General features: G+C 34.6%; 3 protein-coding genes across 8 annotated transcripts; 2 read left to right on the top strand and 1 right to left on the bottom strand.

Annotated features, from left to right (window-relative positions):
• On the top strand, nucleotides 1–11,126 carry LOC130653620 (histamine H2 receptor-like). 2 transcript variants are annotated; one of them, XM_057456143.1, is made up of 3 exons: nucleotides 1–513; nucleotides 3,251–3,326; nucleotides 9,248–11,126. In XM_057456143.1, exon 3 carries the CDS (start codon nucleotides 9,289–9,291, stop codon nucleotides 10,567–10,569), a length of 1,281 nt encoding a protein of 426 aa, XP_057312126.1. In that variant the 5' UTR covers nucleotides 1–513; nucleotides 3,251–3,326; nucleotides 9,248–9,288; the 3' UTR covers nucleotides 10,570–11,126. The 2 variants fall into 2 exon arrangements, with proteins under 2 accessions (XP_057312126.1, XP_057312127.1); XM_057456144.1 differs by lacking the exons at nucleotides 1–513; nucleotides 3,251–3,326 and adding an exon at nucleotides 8,531–8,834 and having other exon boundaries at nucleotides 9,248–11,125.
• Nucleotides 11,127–11,358: 232 nt separating this feature from the next.
• LOC130653619 (alpha-1A adrenergic receptor-like) lies at nucleotides 11,359–13,117 on the top strand. Its single transcript, XM_057456142.1, has one exon. The coding sequence runs from the start codon at nucleotides 11,508–11,510 to the stop codon at nucleotides 12,873–12,875; it is 1,368 nt and encodes a 455-aa protein (XP_057312125.1). The 5' UTR covers nucleotides 11,359–11,507; the 3' UTR covers nucleotides 12,876–13,117.
• Nucleotides 13,118–15,166: 2,049 nt separating this feature from the next.
• On the bottom strand, nucleotides 15,167–22,888 carry LOC130653621 (hornerin-like). Of its 5 annotated transcripts, none has more exons than XM_057456145.1 (11): nucleotides 19,918–22,886; nucleotides 19,689–19,786; nucleotides 19,063–19,416; nucleotides 18,742–18,911; nucleotides 18,563–18,604; nucleotides 18,259–18,374; nucleotides 18,003–18,131; nucleotides 16,639–17,607; nucleotides 16,407–16,531; nucleotides 16,210–16,324; nucleotides 15,173–16,133 (listed from the first exon to the last, which is right to left on the bottom strand). In XM_057456145.1, exons 1-10 carry the CDS (start codon nucleotides 22,706–22,708, stop codon nucleotides 16,211–16,213), a joined length of 4,908 nt encoding a protein of 1,635 aa, XP_057312128.1. In that variant the 5' UTR covers nucleotides 22,709–22,886; the 3' UTR covers nucleotides 15,173–16,133; nucleotide 16,210. The 5 variants fall into 5 exon arrangements, with proteins under 5 accessions (XP_057312132.1, XP_057312131.1, XP_057312130.1 ...); XM_057456146.1 differs by having other exon boundaries at nucleotides 15,174–16,133; nucleotides 18,006–18,131; nucleotides 19,918–22,885; XM_057456149.1 differs by lacking the exon at nucleotides 16,639–17,607 and having other exon boundaries at nucleotides 15,167–16,133; nucleotides 18,006–18,131; nucleotides 19,918–22,888.
• Nucleotides 22,889–23,722: the final 834 nt, after the last annotated feature.

Consider the following 23,722-nt stretch of genomic DNA (forward strand, 5'->3'; position numbering starts at 1 on the left):
CTGTCGTATGGGTGTTGCCATGGCAATTAACGGTACAAAAACAATCAACGATTCTTCATGTCATACTAAAAAGATGAGCTTGCTTCTGGGTCACAATAGTAACTTTTTCCATGTGTTGTTATAATTTCCTAGTACGTATATCTAGTAGGGAATTTATTAGTAGGTAAAAAACCTTCGCCACGAAATACTTAACTCTCGCAAAGGACTATGGGAGATTTAATTGACAGTTGTATACGTGCTGTTTTGTTTAGCAGATTTATTTCTTTGTTTGAGAATGCGTTTTGTGTATACTATCGTGTTTCCCCATCTCTTATAAATGAAAGATTGCAGAATCAACATATTAGTAGCAAGGCAAACAATCCGAACTTAAGCGTTCGTAAGCTTCAGCACGGATGAAAATAGAAAACATGTGTTCTAGATCAAATATATACTACTCAGTGAGGAAGAAAATGAAAGAATTGGAAAATAGGATATTTAAAACAAAATGGCAAGGCTGAAAGAAAGGAATAGTTCGTAAGATTTTCGGTACCATTAATGTTTGTTTAGTATTTTCTGTACCTCATTTTTAAACGATTCATAAAATGATTCGTTTTGATGGACTTAAAAGCAAGTTTACGAGTTAGCTTTCTGTTATTTTTTAAAAGGTAAAACATTTTACGGATTTAAATTTTTCCAAAATAAAGCAACCTCTGCTTTCTTTACACGCTGTCCTAGACATATCTAAACTCGTTTTAATTTAAATCAGCGTACGCAAGTAGCAACAGGTCATTATAAATGAACCCGCCCGAGCGCCATTGATAAAGGGCTTTACTTAACATTTAGTCTCCACAGCATGGTAATTAGTCAAAAGTAAGGCTAATAAACCAACCCGTCATCTATCAGCTAGAACACGTGATCACTCAACTTCGAGATCAAAATGGAGGCCTTTATAGAAAGAATTAAATTTCCTATTTGATAGTGCACATTCTCGTCGAAGTTGCAGGTTGGCAAGCATCTGGTTCAATGATGAAATATTATCGGCAAAAAACCATGGATATTTTGAGTTTTTTGGAAAACATGCTTCGTATTTCAAGGTTTACCACACCCTGTAAAAAATTTGGCTTGGTCTGGCACAGTACATATCTCCTGCACGGTTAACAGGGACATTAAGACCAACCGCGCAGTTTAAAGATACCTTCACCTTTATACACAAAACATAAAACACTTTTTCATAAACAATTGATTTTTTGCACTTCGTCCAAAACATTGTTTAACAGGAAATAACGCCCCAAAAAGTTTGTTAACCTACGTAAGTTTATTATTTTTTATTTTCAAAGTATTCAGTTCATTTATACTAGCTGTTACCTATCAAATATTCGCCCCAACAAATTATTTAGGATCTTGGAAACTTTTTGTGCGATTGATTAGATTTTGGCATTGTTTTTTTTTAAAAAAAATGTAGCCTAAATTTAAATTGTAGAAATCTTTCTTTATGCAAAATTAGGTGCGTCATCATATAAGTTTTATACAGCTAGCCGTGCTTAATTCTGGAGGAGCCATTAACAAATGTCATATGTAAAAGGAAGATTTAAAAGCATTGTATCAACCTCATTATCAATCAAGTTTGTCTACGCGAGCACAGAATGACCTAAAAATAGGTTTTTGACAAATTTAGCATCCGGAATTGCGTGAAAAAAAAACAGGCGAAGCATATGGTTTAAATAATACTGTGTATAAATGCCGCAGCAAATTTACTTCGAGCTGATATAAAATTATGCCTTGACTATTTTTAAGGTGCCAGCGTGAAACCACATTAAAAAAAAATCATTAGAATTAAAATAATCTTTAAAATTGCATCACGAAGTATTTCATTTGACTAACGTGGTGTTGGCTAACATCATAAATAAATCTATGTCGAAAATTTTCGTATTATTTGATAATCGCAATAGGAAATGAGCAAATATGTCGTTACTTTGTAGCTATCGTGTATAATTATGTTGATCACCGTCACAACAGCATGGAAGGCTGGGGTTAGTACGTGATCAAAGCTTGTTAACACGGTTATTAAAAAACTTATTTTTCAGTGAAGTCACAGCATTGCCCTTAACAAGTAATTCAAAAGCAATTTGGCATCAATTTAGATTCAAATTGATGCAATTTCGATCTTTTATATCATAGTAAGCATGTTGTTAAAATGTAATTACATAGTTTTAGAAGAAATTTTATCTATTTTCTGCGCATGCGCTATAGTGATGTACTGATACGGACATCTGTTCGAAAGTAAAAAGCCTGTTGGCCCTGTGATTGAAATTCATTTGACACAGAAATAATTGACATATTTCATAAAGCATTTTAAATTGAATTATAGTTCAACATTTTTCCTATGTCTTCAAATTATTATATATGCAAATTTGTTCTTATCTTCTCGAATGCCGAAAAAGACAATAAAGCTTATTAGATATGATGAGAAACTGTATGTTTTTGTTTAAAAAAGAAAGCATAGAGGACAAAAAACTTATTTTTATCAAACAAAGGCGTTATCAAGTTATATAAAAAGATAAATGCAAACTCAACCCAATATTGTTAATTGAGATACCCTGACAAGACCCTTAGTAACCTCTCCCTTTTCTCCTTCGAACATCGCCTGATTTCATCATTCCCTACAGTGAAAAGATTAAAGGAACCCTCTTTTAAAATATTGTAATTAGCTACATGCATTATCAGATACTGCAATCCTCTTAGACTGAAATAAAATCTTGGCGTCTTGGCGACAAAAAATTTTAGTTTTTAGGAACAGTTATATTTTTAGCTTAACTTACCGACTACAAGGAAATATCGCATGTATAATCCACTTTTTTTGTTCAATTATTTCCATTATAGCACCGAAATATCTTTTTTATCAACATTGATAACGAAAACAATCGTCGATTGAAGCCAAGTGCAAATAATAGGAAGCATGTTTCAATTAAGTGTCTCCAAATAATCGTGTATGCTTACTAGAGGATTAATTTTCACTCCATAACTAGATCGGCTATTATGATACCAAATGTAGAAAATTTAATTTTATCTTGGCAAAGTCTTTTGTAACAAATGTTTTTATCACTTAGTTTTTTTCTGATCGAGTTTCCATCTCCAACCTCTTACGTATTCTGTTTCATAGGAACCAACCGTGGATGAACAATAAATATCTAAATTACGCAAATTAATTACAAACTGTCATGGCTTGTATCATTGTTAACATTCTTAACGAGCGTTCACTTCTCCTCCATAGGTTGATCAATCGAAAATCCAATGTGTGACAGTTCATAATTAAGTTGTGCTGTACGTTGAGCAGATCGCTAGAAAAGGTATTTATACTACTTTTTTAACTCATTCATCTCATTTTATTCCATTATATAATTATATGTTACGTGTTAAAGTAGTTGAGTTTTTCAAAAAGGAATGATAAAGTGATTTGACATTACATTATATAAGATCATTTTCCATGAAATACATCCATTTAGTCTTTGTGTTCTGAAATTAGGACTTTTATAACTGCATGACGAATTCTGATGTAAAAACTATTTGATTTTTACATGGAAGTTTTTTTGGTAAAAAATAAAATTTATCTTTAAGGAAAGATTAGTAGAGATAATGGATATAATAGACTTCCTTGGGAATTTTTACGATTATTAGAAAAAAGATAATTTCATTTTCGTCGTTAAGGAATAAAGTAAAATATACGTGATTGAAAGTTTTCAACGTGCCATATAGAATACCACTGGAACACTCCAACCATTTTACCACTTTTGTATAAAAACCTTGTTCCACCAACACTAAATAAAATATTAACACTAACATAAAATATTAAATATACCAATTTTAAGGTTTTAAGCTTGACTTCATACGTCAGCTAATAGAGCTGACGTCTGAAGAGAGATTATGTGAAACAAGTATATTTTCACTGCAAAGTATGAAATTTTCTCTTTTTCCCCTTCTCCTCCTTTTGTCAATTGTGCAGAAAGAAAAAACGTTGAGCAGGGACCAAACGTTCGCATTGAGGAAAAAAAAAAGGGGGAGTGTCACTAATTTTGTAGAGGGTTGTATACGATATCCACACTGTGAATGAACGCTACCCTACAATATTAGGAATTTAATTAACACCGAAGGCGTTGAATTGAGCATTACGTTCACCATTGTAGTGTTATTTACTTCAATAAAATTTTTTAGGCTTTTTAGGGGAGAGGGGGGGGGGAGGGGGGAAAATAGGGATAGAGTTAAAAAACGTTAAAAATTCTGGTATTTCAGTGTTCCTAAAAAGATCGTGCAGATAAATAGATAAAAAATTAATATAATAAAGAAAAAAGAATACCCAAAATTTCTAGATTAAAAACAGAAATGAAGAAGTAAAAAAGATTAGGTTGATGTAAACTATAAAAAATATTTTTAAGCACTAGACAAAATCTGGGATAAAATATTAAACTTAAAATCTCTGTCTACTAGTATGATACGCAGTTCTATTCTTATCACTGAGTCGCTTATGGTTTTAAGACTTCGTCTGTCTTAGTAAAAAATTAATTTTAGTTCTATGGGCCTGTTTACATGGAGGCGGAATGGGAACAGGACGTTTGCGGGATCACGCTTTCGTCAATAATTACACTAAAAATAACCTTGTGTTTAAATGGAAACTTTCTTCTCAGGACAATTTCCCAGCTAAGTGTGACAGAATCACAACGCCAAATGTTCAGACTCGGAAATCGCCCTTTCTTGCCTCTAATGTAAACAATCCCTAAGCATGAGGTCTAAGCTTATTACCTGTTGAAAACCACGCTCATTTAATATAAATTATTGGAGGGAACTTTCACAATTAAATATAAATATCTGGTTTTTCTTGTGAAACACTTATTTAAATTCATCAAAGGCAGGAATGTATTAATAAATGGGAAAATGATGACACATTTATTTTTAAATGGTCCATTACTTTTCTTTCGTTATTTTTGTTCTATGTTGTTTGTGATATAGGATCGTCACAAAAGATTTAAGAGTCCTGGAAAGTTTGTAAATTCATTGATATAATTTTAAGCCAGTAGGTGGCCTGAAATCATTGATAACAAAAAATAGCAGTTGTTTTGATGATGTCATAATTTTATGCAGCGTAATTTAAACATAAAGATGCAAAATATTGACTTTCAAAAAAAATTTCCAAAAATCTCAAAAAGACTTATTAAATAGCATTTTAAGCTCTTTATAGTTTAAGATAGTTTTGTTTGTGTCTTGAAGGTCAACGAGGGGATATAGTTAATATTGACTTTTATGTTACGAAATTAAAATACTTGTACCTGAGATTTGAATATGAAGTACCTGAAATACCTGATTTTTACACCTTTCCATTCCTTGACGCCAAAAATAACGCCTATCACGCCAATGACAGACCATTTTACTGCAATTACGGTCATAATACCTTAATTTCCCTCTTATCACTTGGCAGACGTGTAAAGGCAAAAATAATTTTCATTCGAGAAAAAACAATAATGATGACGTCGCTTAGTTAAAATGACGTTATATGCGTAAACCTATCTGTCCATAAAACATTAAAAGCACAAAACTATTTGATATACACTTTTTACTTTGCGTAATAGTATTGCAAGCTAAAACATAAAAGTCATAGATGGAAAAGAGTAAATAGCATTATTCAATAACAGACCACCCCTTCCCCCTTCTTTTCCCAATGGGAACGTTGTTACACCGTTTTTTGATAACGCAGATTTCGGATAGTGTCTGCTCCACGCCTTTCATTTCTGTAAAATTGACAGAGGGAAAGGGGAACAGGGGGAATTCATACTAAGGGATATTTTTGCAGTAAAAGCTTGAACCTCAAAATTATTTAATATTTTATTTAGTCAACAATATGAAGGCCCAACCAAAGATTAAAATTTCGCAAAAAAAGAAAAAAAGATTAGACACAACAAAGTGGTCCAGCAAGGTTTTGAAATGACATCAATAGAGCGCCGAAATGCGCAAAACAGCGAAGGATAAATTTAACTTCTCGTTCCAAAACTAGCGTTTTAAACACTACCTGTGAGTGAATAAATGGAAGCATTCAACCTCTTGGTAACTAGCATACATAATATAAATACGTATAAGAAATAACAGTCAATACAAAACTTTACACTTGCACAAGTCCTTTTTAAATGTGAAAAATAAAATCATGCGCCGTAGGTGATTTATCAGAAGCGCTTTCACTAATTTTCTCACCAAAGTTAAGCAATGGCAAACCACGTTAAACAAAACTTTCATTAAATCATTTTTTTAAAAAATTAGTCCAGGCTACAAAAAATACTATAGCTATCATGTAGTTCTTCATATCACTTTCAGGGTTTAACTTATGACCCATTTCCTATATTATAATACGTGCTGGCTGTCTTGGAGACAATTTAAAAAACCCGGGGTTTTGTAATCGAAAAAGCCATTCTAATCACACCTATAATCACTTTAATAACCCCTTCCAAGCAAATTCCATAACTTTATATTAACAGGCTGATATGATAACGACAAATCAATGCCATTTTAGTTTAAAAGAGCTCCAGGAGAGCACGTCTAATTAAGGACTTTTTATTTGAAAGGCCCCTTTATACATGATCTGATTTGAAGCAAATAGAAAATTTATTTTGGAATTTTAAAACATATACTTGAAGAAGCGCTTTCCCTTTTGGATTGTTGTTATTTTGTAGACAGGTAATCAAATTCTTTTTACAGTTCGTTTAATAAGAAATTAATTTTTAAACAGTTCAAACTGCATTCTTTAGATCTGAATAATATAGGTAAAGATGTAAAATAAGTTGCTTGTCCAAAAAAACTGTCCAAAACGTTTCTCGTGCATTTTATCGTAGATGTATCTGTATGATATTTAGACAAATTGGCGTCATGTTGATCAAATTATTGTTCTCAGGACCAAAATCTTATCTTTACCAACGGGTTTTCGAAAATTGTTGTAACATCACGAACGCTATTTGTTCAATCTCTTTGATAACTCAGCTACAAAGAGGAAAGCTGATAGGATTTGCATAAAAAGACAACATGCTGTTTTCGTTACAAAGAATTGAGATGGAAAAGGACGAATCAGCGTGTTGTATATGATAGAGACAAACAAACCGTGCATTTAAAATTATTTTAATTACTTTTGGTGGATCAATGGAATATTTCAACCATTTTCTAGCCACGGAAAACTAAAGGACAATTTAACAGGAAATATAAACATTGTGAAACAAATTTGGTTCAAGCGTTTACGATCGTCTCTTGAAGTAACTTAAGATACGTTCAGAAAAAGTCACAGCACGTCTTTAGTCATTTCTTTATACACTGAAAAGGGACAGGAGGAGATGTGGAATTAAAATTGTCATTAAAGTGGAATACACGTTGTTCAGTTTTGGTACTTTTAAACAAAGGACAGGAAATATGGGATTTCCCTTGAGAAGTTTGAGCATATTTGTAGTGCGAGGTCAAAAAAATAAATATTGCACGAGAAATTACTAAAGGGCGGAGCTGTTGTTGAAAAGAAATTAAAAGTTTGATAATAAACAGGATGAAAGGATTTTGTAAACACATTTTTGAGTTTACATTCCATCCTTTAGATAGATAGGCATTTAGATGTGTTAGGTTCGCATAGGAACTAGACGCTATTTTTTGTTGTTGTCTATACTTTTAGTCTTCACGTCATTAATAATGGTCGTTTTGTCTCATGACTGGGACAATATTTGCCAGAAATTGCTGTTTTTGATGACTGACAATTAAACTATCAACGTGACAAAACCACTGCTTAAATACTTAATAATTAACAGGTCAAGAGAAAATTAGAATGTATAGACATACCATAACCTTAAGACGGAGAGATATGTCCCGTTATCTTTCTAAACCCTCTCTCATCTCACAAAGAACCCCTATTTTATTAGCAATTTCTCGGATTAATAAGAATTAATCTAAGCAATGATGATCTTATTTTAATCTCGAATACATTTTTTTCTTAAAAAGAAACTTAGGTCATATATAGAAATGTAAACGAATAAAGAATTAAATAAATAACAAAAGATGAGTGAGTTTATGTGATGAAATTAAACCAAACCATCTATCTGTTTTTTTCTTTATTTGACAATTGTTTAATGGTTATCAATCATAAACAAAAACACTCCATTTAAACATTAGTGCATCAGATTGGAAAGAAATTGCCTTAAGGAGGAGTCTTGTCTGTTTTATTGCTATCAGCTGTTTCGTTTTGCATGGATACGCCGATCAGTTAAATTAAAGAAAACATCCTGAATTATCCTGCTTCCACAGGTAGCCAGTTCACCGACGTATTCGTACAGTTTATCTATATATATTACTGTCTCTGCGCGATTTTGTACATGAAATGCGATATTTTACGGCCTCGAAACTATTCTATATTATAATACCCAATTTTCTGTCCGTGAACTAAAGATGGTGGCAACAAATAGTGGCGGGCGAATTCTCCTGGATTTCAAAGGACCTAGGGCTAGTTATTTATACATTTACATTTCTTGAATGCTTTGTGAGTTACTTTTCCTCTTGTCGGTACCGGATGATTTGACGGACAAACATAACCAAGGTGAAAATGCTATGCGAAGTTATTAATTAGCAATAATATTGTATTACTCTTTATGCTAATTGCCATTATTCCACCTTCCAGGATAAAATAAGCACTGTGAGGAAGAGTGAAGTATACTCCATTTGTTTTGAAGTAATTAATTTAATCGCGTTGATGATGTTTAATGAACAAAATTTTAAAATGAACACAGGTGACACAATATTTCAATAAACAGCGCCATTTTAGTTAGTTTGGTTATACGTAAATCATTGTATAGGTAATGTCTATTCTATACATAAAATGTTTGAAACAAATTCATTAGCTATATATATTTTTTACTTATTTAGTAGCGTGTGGGAGTTTAAAAAAAAGAAAAAAAAAGTCCTGCTGGGTTTAATTATATTAAAAAGACTTTAAAGCATGGTGTTTAGAAATTATCCTTATTGTCAATTTTGTCATGTATATACTTATTTGTTTCTTTGTTTCTTTATTTTTCTATTGTTTTTTATTTGTTAATTTTTTCATTTTTGTTTTTGCTATTCTTACTGGCATTGCTAATGTGCTGTTATTGTTTTTGTTGTTGTTGTTATTGTTGTTATTGTTGTTTTGTTGTCGTTAATGTTGTTGATGTTTTTACTTTTATTATCTTTTCTTTATGTTTGATTGCAAAAAGTTATTTTTTTGTTTCAGGTTTAAAGCTACCACGCACGCATCTTAGGAACTCAACAAGAATGATAAATTCAACAAATTTCACAGCTGTCAGCACATCATGCGATAGCGTGTTAAAGGGAATGAAACCAACACTGGATCTTCCAATATTCATTATAAAAGAATTATGCGATGCAGCTGCGTACAATCTTACCAATCATACAAACAGATTTGAGAGATATTGTTGTCAAAATGCCAGCAATGTGCCGGTGGATTACAATGCACTTAACAGTTTCCTGAACTACAATTGTCATAACGTGAACTTGACGAATTCATCACGGATAAATTTCTGTTCTTATGATCACATATCACCAACGAAGAACATCCAGGACCCTGAAGTACCTTTAGGTTACATCCTTTTAATAACAATACTTGGTCCAATTGGCCTTCTCTCAAATATGCTGATCCTTTTAACTGTGATGAAATGCAAAAAGCTTCAAACTGCATCTAGCTTATTTATATGTAATCTTGCTTTTACTGACTTGATTTTGATTATTGAGAGTGTTAGCTATCTGTTTGTGAGTTTGGAGTATATTAACATAACTTCGCATCAGAAAGGGTTGTACATCATAATAACATCCATCGATGCCATGTTAGGCTCGGCTTCGTTGCTTTATGTAACAGCTATCACGATTGAAAGAGCTATTGCTGTTGCTAAACCACTGAGTTATCCCTTAATAGTTACGAAGAAGAGAGCCATTGGTTCAATGATTGTTATATGGGTATACTGTGTCATCGTCCTTATAATTTTTCTCATCAGGTACTGGTGGAACAACGCAAAGTATGCAGATGATGTGTTTTTCTTTGTTGTCGTTTGCAGTTTTCTTGTTCCATGCTTGCTTGTTTTGATTTCATATGTCAAGATTGCATTGATTGCGTTGAAGAATTTACAAACGGACAGGAAAATATACAAATCCATTTTTGCTATTGCCATGTTAGGCCCCAACACGCCGAATCGTCCCGCACGTTTTCGTGAAATCAAGCTCGCTCTTAATCTTGCTATTATGACCACGCCTTTCGTTTTTGGTTGGGGGTATTATATGATCTATAGCATTGTAGAAGTGATCAATGATGAGATAACGAATAATGAAGTCGTCATGTTCATGATGAACTCTCTACCATTTATTATTTCGTGTGTCAATCCAGTGACATATTTGATTTTTACAAGATCCTTAAGAAAGGAATCGTATCGGGTGATCAGTACGACGTTTGTCAAGTTAAATGATTTGCGACGAGCTAGTACCATGACAACGACGTCACTTTTATCAAACTCATCACGTCAGCAGACATCGGTTACTGAGTAACGAAAAGAAGATTTGAATAGAATGATTGTCTTAAATAAGACCAATGGTTGTGTATTGGTTTTAAATAAACGATGTCAATTGACAGTTAAGATTAGAAATTAAAGAAATTGTTAGAATTTGGTAGGATTTTTACGACATACATTTTATTTCATTTATGTTTTTATGTATATAGTTATTTTTTATCGACGAATTTTATTTGATTGAGAATTTATGATTTAAAATTTGCATTACATTTTATCAAATCAGTTTTAACATTATCGTGGGTTGAAAATAAAGCAGCGCGCAGAGATAACGTAGGTAGAGTGATAAAGAGAGAAAGAAAGAGATGACAGAATTGGTGCTTTATATTTTTGATCAGTACTTTTAGATAAAAACTCACAAAAAGGCTAAAATTTTCTGAAATCGATCCATATCTCTGATCATAAAAAAATACTTTAATCCCCTTCAACCAACGTATGTTTATGACTGCTATAAATAGATTTATATACTATAAATAGAATTTAAAAAATGTATTATTATCATTATTATTTTGTCAGTTTATTAGTAGCGAACACGATCAATTTGCCTTTGGCTATTGTGACTAAGAACAAATTGTCATTTTTTCTTTAATATTTTTCCCATAAAAAATCCACTTCATTCTTATTAAAAATTGTTTTCTTCTTAAATTGAGGTTTCTTTTGTTAATCTCTGAGTCATGGTCTGTCTATTATATATAAATAGGATTAATTGAAAATACGTATAAACAAAAATCCACGCAATTAGCATGTGCTTACCTAATATGTGTGAATGTGTCCATTAGTTGCTGTCATTTTATCAGTTGCTTTTTACTCTTTCGTAACAACGTAGTGATTAAATGTCATCTAACAATGTTGTTTTTTACATTTTAGATACGAAAAAAAATTATGAATATTAAATAATCACACTGGTTTGAATTGAAGATGAATAGTACATCAAACATCACGTCTTGCGAGCAACTTGTTCAAGAGTTACATGTTAGTGAAGGTCTGACACACTATGTCGTGAGAAAGTTATTGCCACACATTTGCGCCTTAGTAGATATTAACAATGCAAACACTACAGCATCAGAATTGTTGTTTCATGACTTATGCTGCGATCCTATACCTTCAGTTATGCTGAACGGTACAGTTGGGGCTGGAAATACACATAGTAACACTGATCAATTACTGCATGATCTATGCCATCATTTGTCCACATCATCTATGCCAGGTGATGCAGCTATATATAGAAACATGTGCCACCCTACAACTCATCCAACCCAGACACTACACCTTTACCATCAGTATGAAATGTTGTCTATGCTTTGCTTAATAATTGGAACCCCGATTGGATTTCTTGCCAACCTGTTAGTGTTGATGACGGTCTACAAGGTAAAAAGACTTCGCAATACTACTGGTTATTTTATCAGTAACTTAGCAATCGCTGATATTTTAGTTATTTTCGAGATGATATTCTTCGTAATCTTGTTTAACACTGGTGCAATGGTAAACGCTAATGTTCAAGTTAAAAAGTTTATTTTTTCATCCATGGATGTCGCGTTTGGGGCTGCTTCATTGCTGCATGCGACAGGGAGCAGTATAGAAAGAGCTATCGCAGTCTCCATGCCGCTAAAATATCCGCGATATCTTAGTGAAAGGCGAGCAAAACATGTTATTCAAACACTTTGGAGTTATTCATTTCTTTTATTTCTCTTTGGTATCTTCAGAATTTGGATCGACAACCAGACTTATGAAGTAGTATACTTTTGTATAGCCGCAGTAACTACCTTTTTCATACCTTGCATTTTAGTGTTAATATCTTATAGTTTTATTATGACGTCAGCCTTAAAGAATATAAAAATGGAACAAAAAATTACTAGGGTTATTGTTATGATAAGTTTAATGAACCAATCAGACATCCATAAGGCCTCATCAACAAGGCCAGCAAGATGCCGTGAAATAAAAATTGCAATGAACGTAGCCATTATGACAGTTCCGTTCGTCTTTGTTTGGGGTAATTTTATGATCTGTCAAATGTACGAAGTTTCAACGGATAAACACGTGAATGGTTTGGAGAACTGGTTGGTAACATATTCACCGTTTATTATTTCTTGTGTAAATCCATTTGCATACTTAATGTTTACACGGTCTTTAAGAAAAAGTTCCTGGAAAATATTGAGACAATGCTTTGGCGTACTGAAATCTCGTGAAAGGTTAGTTATGCGGAGAGAAAGCTATGTGACAAGCATGGCGCCTAGCGTGCCAGACGAAACAACCACGTTAACCGAGAATGAACCAATTCAAGTATGAGAAAAATAACAAAGCAACAATATATTTTTATTTCGCGTTTATTCTATTTGTTTACAGATCTCCGACGGATTTAAAATCGACAAAATTAAAACACTTTATTTTTTTTAATTTTATCTTTTTTATAAATGATATGTATTATATTTCTTATTTAGTTTTTCTGTTTTGTTGTTGTTGTTTTTTATACTTGTATGTATATAATAGAATTCATAAACATTAATAATGCTAACCATATTTTCTATAGTTATTTCCGATAGCAATCTTTTCCTTAGCTTATTAACGATGCTTAAATTAGATGCGCTTTTGTTTCATCTAATACCGTGTATGCGTAAGAGATAAAATTATCTTTTCCACAGGAGACCGTGCACATTTTGACTGCTTCATGCGATAGTAAGCACCAATAATTCAATGAACTATTACGTTATTGTCATAGAAAAAAAGGAATTGATACCATATGTTCTTTTGACTTAGTAATAGCTATCTTCAACTCTCCATACTGTTATTACTATGGTAATATATTTGCTTGCGTAACTTATAAAAGTCTTGTGACCTCACTGACGAAACAATTTTTTTAATAGCTATTTTCCCGCAATCATTATGCTGGTCTAGACAAAATTTGTTATTGTTATGATCATTTTAGTGTATGGTTAGTGGGATAATAATTGACCAAATATTAATTTTTCAGTAATTTTTATTTGCTGATAGTAAATTATACAGCTGACAATAATATTTGCTAAAAGATGGCAAAACAAGTACAACCAAAGTTAAAATGATTGTATTCTTCATTCAGATACATTAAGACTAAGAATTCGAGCGCCAGCTTTTTTTAAACTTATAATAAGCTAGACATTCGATAAGGCAACTAGAAAGGAAAATGCTCATTGTGATAATCCTTCATCCTTTCAAAGTCATTCTATGGCGCATGTGCATATTGGGAAAACTTTTTACAGTCAGATAAGACTTCTTTGTTAAAATGTTTAAATCATGTATTGTTTAAACAAGGTCAGGTAAAGAAAATAATCTTATTTACCGCCCTAGTATCATGTTTTAAATGGGTCTAAATACCATTTACCACCCACTAATTGGGCGTATCTTCTCTAACTCACTTAATTTCCGATTTTGCAATTTAGAAGAAAAAAACCATGCTGGCTACACACACATGCACAAATTTACTAGCTCACAATCAGATTCCTTCGGAGCTTTCGAGTTTTCCAATCGGGCTTCGTCGGATAATCCTGATCATTGTTAACCTCTAAAAACAGTTTCTGAAGTATATACTTCATACACATTTTGTAAGAACAACCTTGTGAACTTTTGAAAAACGATTGTTCTTTAAACTGGATTGTGTGAAATAGGAATCATTTTGTCCGTCATCACTTTAACTTGTAGCAAGTAACACATTTATTTGATTACAAAATATAAAAAAATAATTGTCAGACAATTCCAACTATTCCAACTCAGAAGAGCAGCACGGCATCTAAAATGCATCTTTGATCCATAATTCAAATGTGAAAAAAAGCTTTTGAAAGTTGAAACTTAAAAAAATGAAATTACTTTGGTGACAGTAATAATATTAATAACAAACTAGTTCGGCCGTGGATATTTCAATATTTGGTTTATAGACGGACAGCGAGCCTCATAACATGGACAAATTGTTAGCCCGTGAAAAAAAATTCTTTTAACAGGCAGAGTATATTCTGTCCGTGAAAAATAATATGTGGCTGTCATTATAGAGACTAGTCGTTAACGCGTCAGTAAATTAATTGTGAAGAAACACAGAATGAAGCTGCCTGCAGCCATTTTCAGCGTCGCCCTTTCATTAAATCCCCCGCTATATTTCGTGTGTTCGTAACACGACGTTTTTCTCACCCACGCACAGAAAGACTACAGGTAATTTTTACATTTAAAAAAAACCACGTGGGAGTGTTATGTAAACAAGAATGCAAATATGGTTGTCCGTGTATTTCATGGAGTGGGCACAAGGCCAATAAAAAGTTTTAAGTATGAGTATCAGCATTAAAAAGGCTTATTCGACACCTGTTAGAATTAAATTGACAATCATATTTGAGGTGTTTTTCCTTTACCTGCAGAAATAGTAGTTAGCAAGCGCATGTATATTGATGCTGTTAAATTCATTACACTCTTTTTGACTACACAACCTAATATTGCGAGTGAATGATTGAGCAAAGCAAATTTTAACATTCTAGAATTTGTAGGAATGGAGTTTTAATACTTTATACAACTTAGCACTATATTTAGATGCAACCTGTCCTTCGGCTATTGTTATTATAGAGACTGGTCGTTAATCCGCAGAAAAATCCACGGGTTCGCCCGTCAGTAAATTACTTACTCTGCAGGGGACCCGAAATGAAGCTGTGCGCAACCGTTTTGAACACACATAATACGGCTAATATTAAATGTGCTAGTGTTTAACCCATGGGATGTGCTAGTGGTTAATCCACAGGATGGTCTGTCCTTCAAATTCCACACTATTTCGTAGCACGACTTATTTCTTGCACACAGTCAGTAGCGCGTCGATAAATTCACGTATATAAAACAAATTTCTTTCTGTATAATTGTATATTACCAATGACAAAAATAAATCTGCGTTTTATTAAAATATATACTTTGTAACACACTATATGATGTTTACGATGGATAAAAATATCTGTGGTTTATGTCCAATAATACATGGTGTTATCAATGTGCTTTCAAAAACGAGAAATATCAACAAAAAGATTTCTTGGACATAAATCAAAGACATTCACATAAATACAACCTTGTTCTCAGGTATTGTTTTTTTTATCTAGGATTACTTACAATTCCCTGGGAACGAGGTCGACATATATAATTTTGATGATGTGACACTAAAACAATAGGCAACACATATGTAAGAACATAAAAGTGTATAATACGTATTCTAAAAAAATCTAATGTGAAAGGAATATATATGAAAGTGTTAGTTGTTGACTAAGTTGAAATCAGATTAGCTGGCCACAAGATAAGTTGTAGAAACATTAAAATCGCCACAATAAAATATTGTACGTTAAAAACAAAAACAATAAATAATTACAGTGACCAGATGTTAATCATTGAGGATCAGTTCAATGAGATCGATAGATTTTAAAGTACATTAGTCTGGATTGAGAGCACATGGCGAATGTTAAAAAAAGTTAGATGTCATGAGCGTAGTTTTCGATTCTACTTCTATCAGAAAAGACAACTAAATAGTTTACGTCAGCACTCTTTCTAATTAGAAACCTAAAAATACAAGTGAAAATACATAAGGAAATGGCACATGTATTCAACAATAATAAAATCAAAAATTTCAAGATACCTCAATTCTTCTTAGGAGTTTTGCTTTTCTTTGTTGATTTAATTTTTGGGACTTCAGATTTTTTACTGCCTGGATATTCCATTGCTCTTAGATCAGCACCGTATGGGGTCATTCCCTGTGTTAGAAAACAATAGGTGTAGCTAAATGCTCGCAATATTGTTTTTTAAATAGAAGTATATACACAATGTAAATAATACCTGCGGGAGGAACATAGCTTGTTGTGGCTCCGGTACCATACCAGACATTTGTTCAGACATTGGACCTCTGCCCATTGGTGCAAACGATCCTTGATCACTGCCAGGTTGTTCAGGTTGGTCAATATCTAGAACACATTAGGTAAGAAATTTTTATGCCTACCAAAAAGCTACACAAACTTGATGTAAAAAATTGGAAATAAAGAACATGATGTTGTTATTTCAAACAACATACTTTGTCTACCATATCCTGGAAGAGCCTCTCCTTCTGGAAGTCCTTCGCCACCATGTCCATATGCCTCTCCACCATGACCAGCAAATCCACCTGCGCCTCCTGCAATTTCACCCATACCTCCCATAGCACCCATACCTCCAATAGCTCCCATGCTGCTCATACCTCCACCCATGCCTCCCATACCACCTGCTGGACCAATTGCTCCTAATCCTCCAAGGCTACCAGCCCCGCCAGCCGCACCGACATCACCACCATCGACTGGACCAAAACCATGATTTCCTATATAACCATGTTCAGCAGCGCCAAATAACCCATGATCACCGCCTCCATAACCAACACCTCCAGCCGCTCCATGCTCACCGCCTGTGAAACCCTCAAAACCATTAAAGCTACTAAAACCGCCCATATGTCCATGAGCCATTGGAGCACCATGGTCTTCAATCATTCCACCTGACATGCCATGTCCATATCCACCGATACCTCCAACGCCTCCGACTAATCCATATCCACCTTCTGACCCATGACCGCCTATGAAACCTTGAGGAATATGAGAAACAACCCCATGCATTCCTCCTTCGTATCCTCCCAGGCTATGACCGCCACCGTGTCCATAATAGCCACCCCCTAACCCTGCGTAGCCATGTAAACCCGGAAAGCCAATTTCGTGACCACCAAATCCTCCTTCATGACCTCCATATCCACTTAAATGTCCCCCAAAGCCTCCTTCATGTGAACCAAATCCGCCATAGCCATGATTTGAGACGACATGGACAGGTCGCATGCTAATAGCATGACCATAACCACCATGATAACCTCCGTGGAAACCTCCACCAAAACCACCTCCATAGCCTCCAAGTATATGACTTCCGCCTAAGTGATGGCCGTAACCACCTCCTAAGCCACCTGCATGACCACCGTAGCCGCCGTGAGACATTGGATAACCCATCCCTACGCCATATATTGGTAGCCCTATAACGGATGGAAATCTCAGTATTAGAATGGGTGTTTTTGTTTTTGTTTTTGTATATGCGTATAAAGGTTTTAAAAGGTATGTTCATAAGTTTTATTGGGTAAGGTGAATAGATAAACGGAAAAAGGTGGATTGTATATTGCTGTAAACGTATATGGCGGTCATGCAAGTGGCTGTATTGTTCTGTTGTGCATCGTAACTTCCTCACTAAATAAGTCACTTTAAGAATGCGTTTACCATAGTCAACAGTCCCTGTTTTAACATACAAGCTACTGTTATGCTTCTATTTCAACTATTTCGACTTCTATGTGTTTGCGTTCTGTTATATTTATATATAAATTGTGTATAGTATTCAGTGTCAACATGTAAAACAGCAAAACAAAATGAGAACTGCTACCTCCGTGATAAGGATAACTTTCACCAGCGCCATGTCCTTCATATCCGGGATGAGCTAAAAATTGTCTTTTTGTTCCCACCTTGGACTTCTTTTTTTCTTCCTTCTCAACGGATCTCCTATGTTTACCTAGTGATAATGTTATAAATGTACAAAAAATCAAAAACGCAAACATGTCTATTGCTTCCTAGTTTAGGAGATAAAGTCATAAAAGCACATTACGCAATTGACAAAAACCATACAGGCAAGAAAATACCTTTTTTAGCCTTGTGTTTATAACCTTTTTTAGTATGATGCTTGGGTGTGTGTGATTTACTCCAAGCATATGGTCCACCGTATTGATGACCATAATTAGCTGAAGGCCATATGTAGCTATCAAATAAAAGGACGTTATAAGGTTTCTAGTTACATCTGAAAAAATGCTCAAAGAAAAAATGATAAAGCGAGCAGAAAATGCAAAGAAAAATGTGTTTTTAAAGTCTGAAACATTTTACGTAGGGTGTTGTTTGTTTCTAGGTGCGCTAAATCAAAAATAAAAAAGTGATAATGTATATGCTAACCCTGCTCCTAGAGGATATCTATCTGCAGCTGGAACTGGATATCTGTGTGAAAGAATATGGAAAATTATAAATTAATAAGTACAAAAAGAATGAATGCGTTAATTTATCCACGCTACGTATCCAACAATGTTAAAAATCATACGTATTTTCTAGGAAAATTTAAAAGAAGAATCTCTTACCTAATGTCTGGTACACCAGCTGGTTCTGACACAACAGGTGTAAAGGCAGGAGTTATTTGTCGTTTGCCACCTTTTGGTGTATGCGATTTTCTTAATGCTTTCAATTTTTCGTTTGTTTTGGTCAAGGAATCAGATACATCATGCACAAGTTTCTTTATTTCACTCATTTTCTAAAAAAGCACATACATATTTTAGAACGTACAGCTTGATTGTGTAGCATGTCATGTACATTGACACACAACAAGACAGTTATGTTAGTCATGCACAAACAACATGCAAAAACAGAAAACAATTGGTTATTAAGCAGTTAATTATCCTTACTTGAGCTGATACATGCACAGCAGGACTACGAGCTATTTGAGATTTACTTGTTTCTACTTCCACCTTAACGTTTGGGGTTCCTACACCAACATGAACATGTCTTGGTTGATAAGGATTTGTAACGTGATGATAGTAATTGCCTAAGTTACCATATCGGGTGTATGGTACTGAAACGGGTGTTGACACGTGGTTGTTGTTATCGTCATCGTCCCCAATTGGTCCTGCAATAGGTCCAACTACGTCATCATCATGACTTGGAGCATGATGACGAATGACAGGTACTCTGACATTGTGATGTCCCATGAATGGAACAACACCATGGTCAGCGTTATATGGTACGTTATCATCCAAATCCTAAACAGTCCGTTTTCGTAGTTACTGTCTGTACGGCGGTATTACAACAAATGTTTTCTTGTTTGCATTGTTGAACATATAACGGCTCTTAAATTGTACTATCAATTGGTTAGGTAAATTATTCTTGACAGATTAAATCCAAAGAACTTATTTGGTATTTTTCACATAGGATTAGTATTACATTCACATTGACATTTATATTCACATTGACATATACCAACGAAAGTATGACAATCATGCGACATACAACAAAGATAAGTTAATTAAAATACCTCTGAACCTGACAAAGGTGCTCCAGAAAGTCCCGTTATAACTTGATTTCCCTCAAGACTGCCATGAGGGTAGATTAGAGCTCTTTTTGAGCCAGACTCTAAAATTCCAAATAAAATACGAATTACGTGGCTGTAAAGAATTCAATTTCGAGCACCTTAAGTATATGTAAGTAGGTATTCTGACGTACGTACAAACGTAATAATTAATAACCATAAAAAAATTACCAACCTTGTTGAGAAGATTCAGGTTGAGGTGTATTTTCAGCTGCATTTGATTGCTGTCTAAAATGGCCACCTTCGCCTCCCTCGCCTCCCTCGCCACCTTCGCCATACCCATAGTTACTATATCCATGAGGATGCATTCCTGGTCCCTCTCCATCCCAACCATGTCCAAATCCACCAGTACCTCCGTATTCTCCTGGTATGCCAGATACACCAGATGACATTTGAGGAACACCAGGATGGCCAAGACCCATTCCACCGACGTTGTCAGCAAAAAGTGTACTGGCTCCAAGTGAACCAATTAACTGTCTTTGTTTAGTAACATCCATCATAGCTTGTTCGTCTGGCATTGCAATATCTTGTCTAGCAGTACCTTTGACAGACTTCTTACTTGCTGCTTTTCCTTTCTTCTTCTTAATTTTTGACTTATATGCAAAATTAGAATATTTTCCATGAACAGTAATGCCACCATTAAGTCCAAGTGGACCACCAAAATCATTTGATGCAATGTTCCCAATTGGAGCGTTAAATATTCCGGTTTGTCCAATTGGTCCTCCCATATTTGGTCTCATACCATATCCTTGTGCTGTACCAACTGCCATATACGGCCTTCCGACAGGCCCATGTACGTCTCCAAGACTTTCTTGTTCGACATCGTCTTCTTCGTGTTCGTAACCTCCAACAAACCCATTTGGTGCCCCAATGCCGTATCCACCGGCAACACCGTTATCTCCAACCTGTTCTAAATTTTCCCCAGTGTTAAATGTGTCACCCCACCCAGCGAACTTTCTGCCTTGTCCAACTCCACCACCAATTGCGCCCCATCCACTTACTCCACCAAAATCGTGGCCAAGCTCTGGAGTGCCACCGCTAAGTCTATCAAATCTGCCACCATCCAAAACAGTCGGAGTTTCAATATCATTATCGTTATCACCTGGTGCAAAATCAATAGAGCTTGTTGAAGGCATATTGGCAACAGCTCCATTGAAATCATTAGATCCAACCCCAAATCCACTGCCAGCAAAATATCTCCTTCTTGCTTTCTTATTAACTTTACTTTTAATATGGCCTGTTTCTTCTACTTTTGGGACGACATTTCTACTGCCCCAATAACTTGAAAAACCATGATCATTAGCTTTAAAAAAATGGGATGCACCTCCATACCCACCATACCCACCATGTCCTCCATGACCACCATGACCACCATGTCCACCACCATATCCTCCTCCATAGAAGTTACCATGACCATGACCATGGCCATGATGGCCCCCTACGTGATCACCGTGACCGCCAGCTTCATTATATCCACTTACTCCTGTGTGGATACCAGCTATACCGGGAAAACCCATACCTAACCCACCCATGCCATCACCAAATAAAGACCCTCCTGCCATGCTTCCAATTACTTGTCGTTGTGCACAACTTGTATCGCCATCGTTGCACGCTACGTCTTTGCTTACAACTGTTTGTCGTGCTACTCCATTTTCTGACATCTCGTCTTCCATCGGTGGAGCAATTACTGCTGCCTTTGACATCGCAGGAAGAAGAACATAATCACGGCACATTAAATCACTTTTTTTATTTTTTCCTTTAATTGAAGATTTTTTGATATGTCCATGTGGGCCATACCCGTGGTGACCACAGCCCCAACTGTATCCGTAAGCAAAGTATGGATAATCACTATTCCAAATGTGAGACGGACCCCATTGATGTGTATGTCCCCACCCATGTCCTGTTGCAGGATATGTCAAGATCTGCCTTGTTGAAGCGGAATCATCTGCATCATTTTCAGTTTGCTTTTCAAATGGAGAAATGAAAAACATTTTTACCTTATCTTCTTCATCATCTTTTTGTTCTGCACCTGATTTAGTTTTAGTTTCTTCTGCACTTTCTTTTTGTGTTGTATCTTCTGTTGTGTCAGATTCAGACGGTTTCTCTTGATCCCTGTCTTCTGCTGCACTTTCTGAAGACGATACTTCTTCATTTTGCGAGGAATTCTCGTTTTCATTTGCTTCCTCTTTTTCTGCGTCTGCATTCGTGTCAGCTTCAATTTCTTTATCTTTATCTTCATTATTTTCAGAAGCTTCCTCCTTTTCTTCATCAGAGTCTTTATTTTCTTCAGAAGCTGTTTCTTTTTCTGTATCTTCATTGTCTAATTTACTATTCTCTGAAGCTGAATCGCTATCACTATCTCCTTCATCTTCGTTGTTTTCTTCATTGGAAATTTCACTTTTAGAGTGGGCATCTGGTTTTTTCTCTTCCTTTTCCGCACTTTTTGTTTTTTGACTACTTCCTTGTTCGGCTTTTGAATCAACAGCAGTTTTATTTTCTTTGCTTTCCTTAGAGGAATCTGCAAAAGCTTCTTTTTCTTTGGGTTTTTCTTGATCAGATTTTGTTAAGCCTGCAGCTCCCTCGCTTGTAAGTTGCTGTCCATCACCTAAAGCTGGTGCATCTTTTGGCTTTTCTTTGTTACCCTCTGTAAGCTTTTCGGAGGATGTTTCGTTTTTAGGTTTATCCTTTCCTGGTTCTGGTACGGATTCAGCTGTTGTTTTATTTGCAGCAACACCAGCATTAGCCGTTGTGTTCTTTATCTCATCTCTTTGAGACAGTGAATCGTCATCTGTTTCATCATCGTCATCAGAATCGTCACTTTCATCACTTCTGTCGTTCATAATATTATCAATGTCATGAATTGCTTTAATAATATCGCTTGCCTCAATGTGCGTTGGTCTTGATAGAGTTAACTTGCATACACAAAACAATAATGCCACGGTTAGTAGCAATTTTTTAAGTAACATTGTTCAAATAAGAGCTAACTGCTCTGTTGTCTATTATCGTTCCTAACAAATAGATAACTTTTTTTGATGTAAAATTATATTTTTGCTTGATATATATCTCGATATAAATAATCTTCAAATTTCCATTTTAAACAAATTTTTTCACCGCTAATTAGTGTTTTCAAGCGAAATTATCGACAGGCATGCTTAGGTAATCTAAATCGTAAATAATTAATGAGCTTAACAAAGCGTGAATTTGTGTATAATTATCGCTGAAGATTTGTATTGGTGCTTCCGGTGGCTATATTCAGTATGATTTTTCTTTCTTTTTTTCTACAAAGGTACAAAATTATCATAATAGCGAGCTAATTAATTTTATTTACTTTTACTGGTAAACAAACTAACCTATTTAGTGAACAGTAACAATGTAATGAACATTCACTGAGCCACATAACCTACAAAACTTTAAATGATTTTTCTCCAGAAATCATACTCAATTTGAATGTTGCCACAGCTGTGTTTTGTCGACCAAACACTAAACTGAAAACAGTCTCCACTTAATTGTTTTTAGATAACAATAATATATTTTGCTCGTTAATAAATTTAAATTTTGAAGAAATGTGACTAAGTCCAATATTTTGTTAATCTTTCGCCAAATATAAATATACTTCTAATATTTTTTTAGCTTGGCAACTTCATTTCCATTTTATTTTATTTTTTGAAAACAAATTCTTTAAATGAGGGAAGTAGCTTAAAGAAAAGACGGTACCAATTGTTTTAGAACCTCGCCTTGACTCAGCTTATACTTGCTATCCAACGTTTTGATTTATTTTCGTGTAAGTCACTAAGTTAAGATTTACAGTCTATTTTGTATTTTCGTTCAGTTTACTCTAACTTTTTAAAAGTGTCTTGGGTAAGGTACTAAAGGCAATTTATTTACAAGTTACAACTTTGTGTTATTAATAGTATGCTCAAACTCAACACAAAAACGTGCGCATCGTTCGTGCGTGTAGAATGGGTGTGACCCTTTCACAA

The sequence above is a fragment of the Hydractinia symbiolongicarpus genome, chromosome 8 (assembly GCF_029227915.1).
Source record: "Hydractinia symbiolongicarpus strain clone_291-10 chromosome 8, HSymV2.1, whole genome shotgun sequence".
In the NCBI taxonomy this organism is placed as follows: Eukaryota; Metazoa; Cnidaria; class Hydrozoa; order Anthoathecata; family Hydractiniidae; genus Hydractinia; species Hydractinia symbiolongicarpus.

Bases quoted from the DNA above. Each gene is read 5' to 3' on its own strand.
- LOC130653620 (XM_057456143.1), top strand. From the start codon at position 9,289: ATGATAAATTCAACAAATTTCACAGCTGTCAGCACATCATGCGATAGC.
- LOC130653619 (XM_057456142.1), top strand. From the start codon at position 11,508: ATGAATAGTACATCAAACATCACGTCTTGCGAGCAACTTGTTCAAGAG.
- LOC130653621 (XM_057456145.1), bottom strand. From the start codon at position 22,708: ATGTTACTTAAAAAATTGCTACTAACCGTGGCATTATTGTTTTGTGTA. The intron at 19,417-19,688 runs GTATTTTAATTA...CGGACTGTTTAG, and splicing joins CACCTTTGTCAGGTTCAGAG to GATTTGGATGATAACGTACC. The intron at 18,375-18,562 runs GTTAGCATATAC...TTTATTTGATAG, and splicing joins AGATATCCTCTAGGAGCAGG to CTACATATGGCCTTCAGCTA.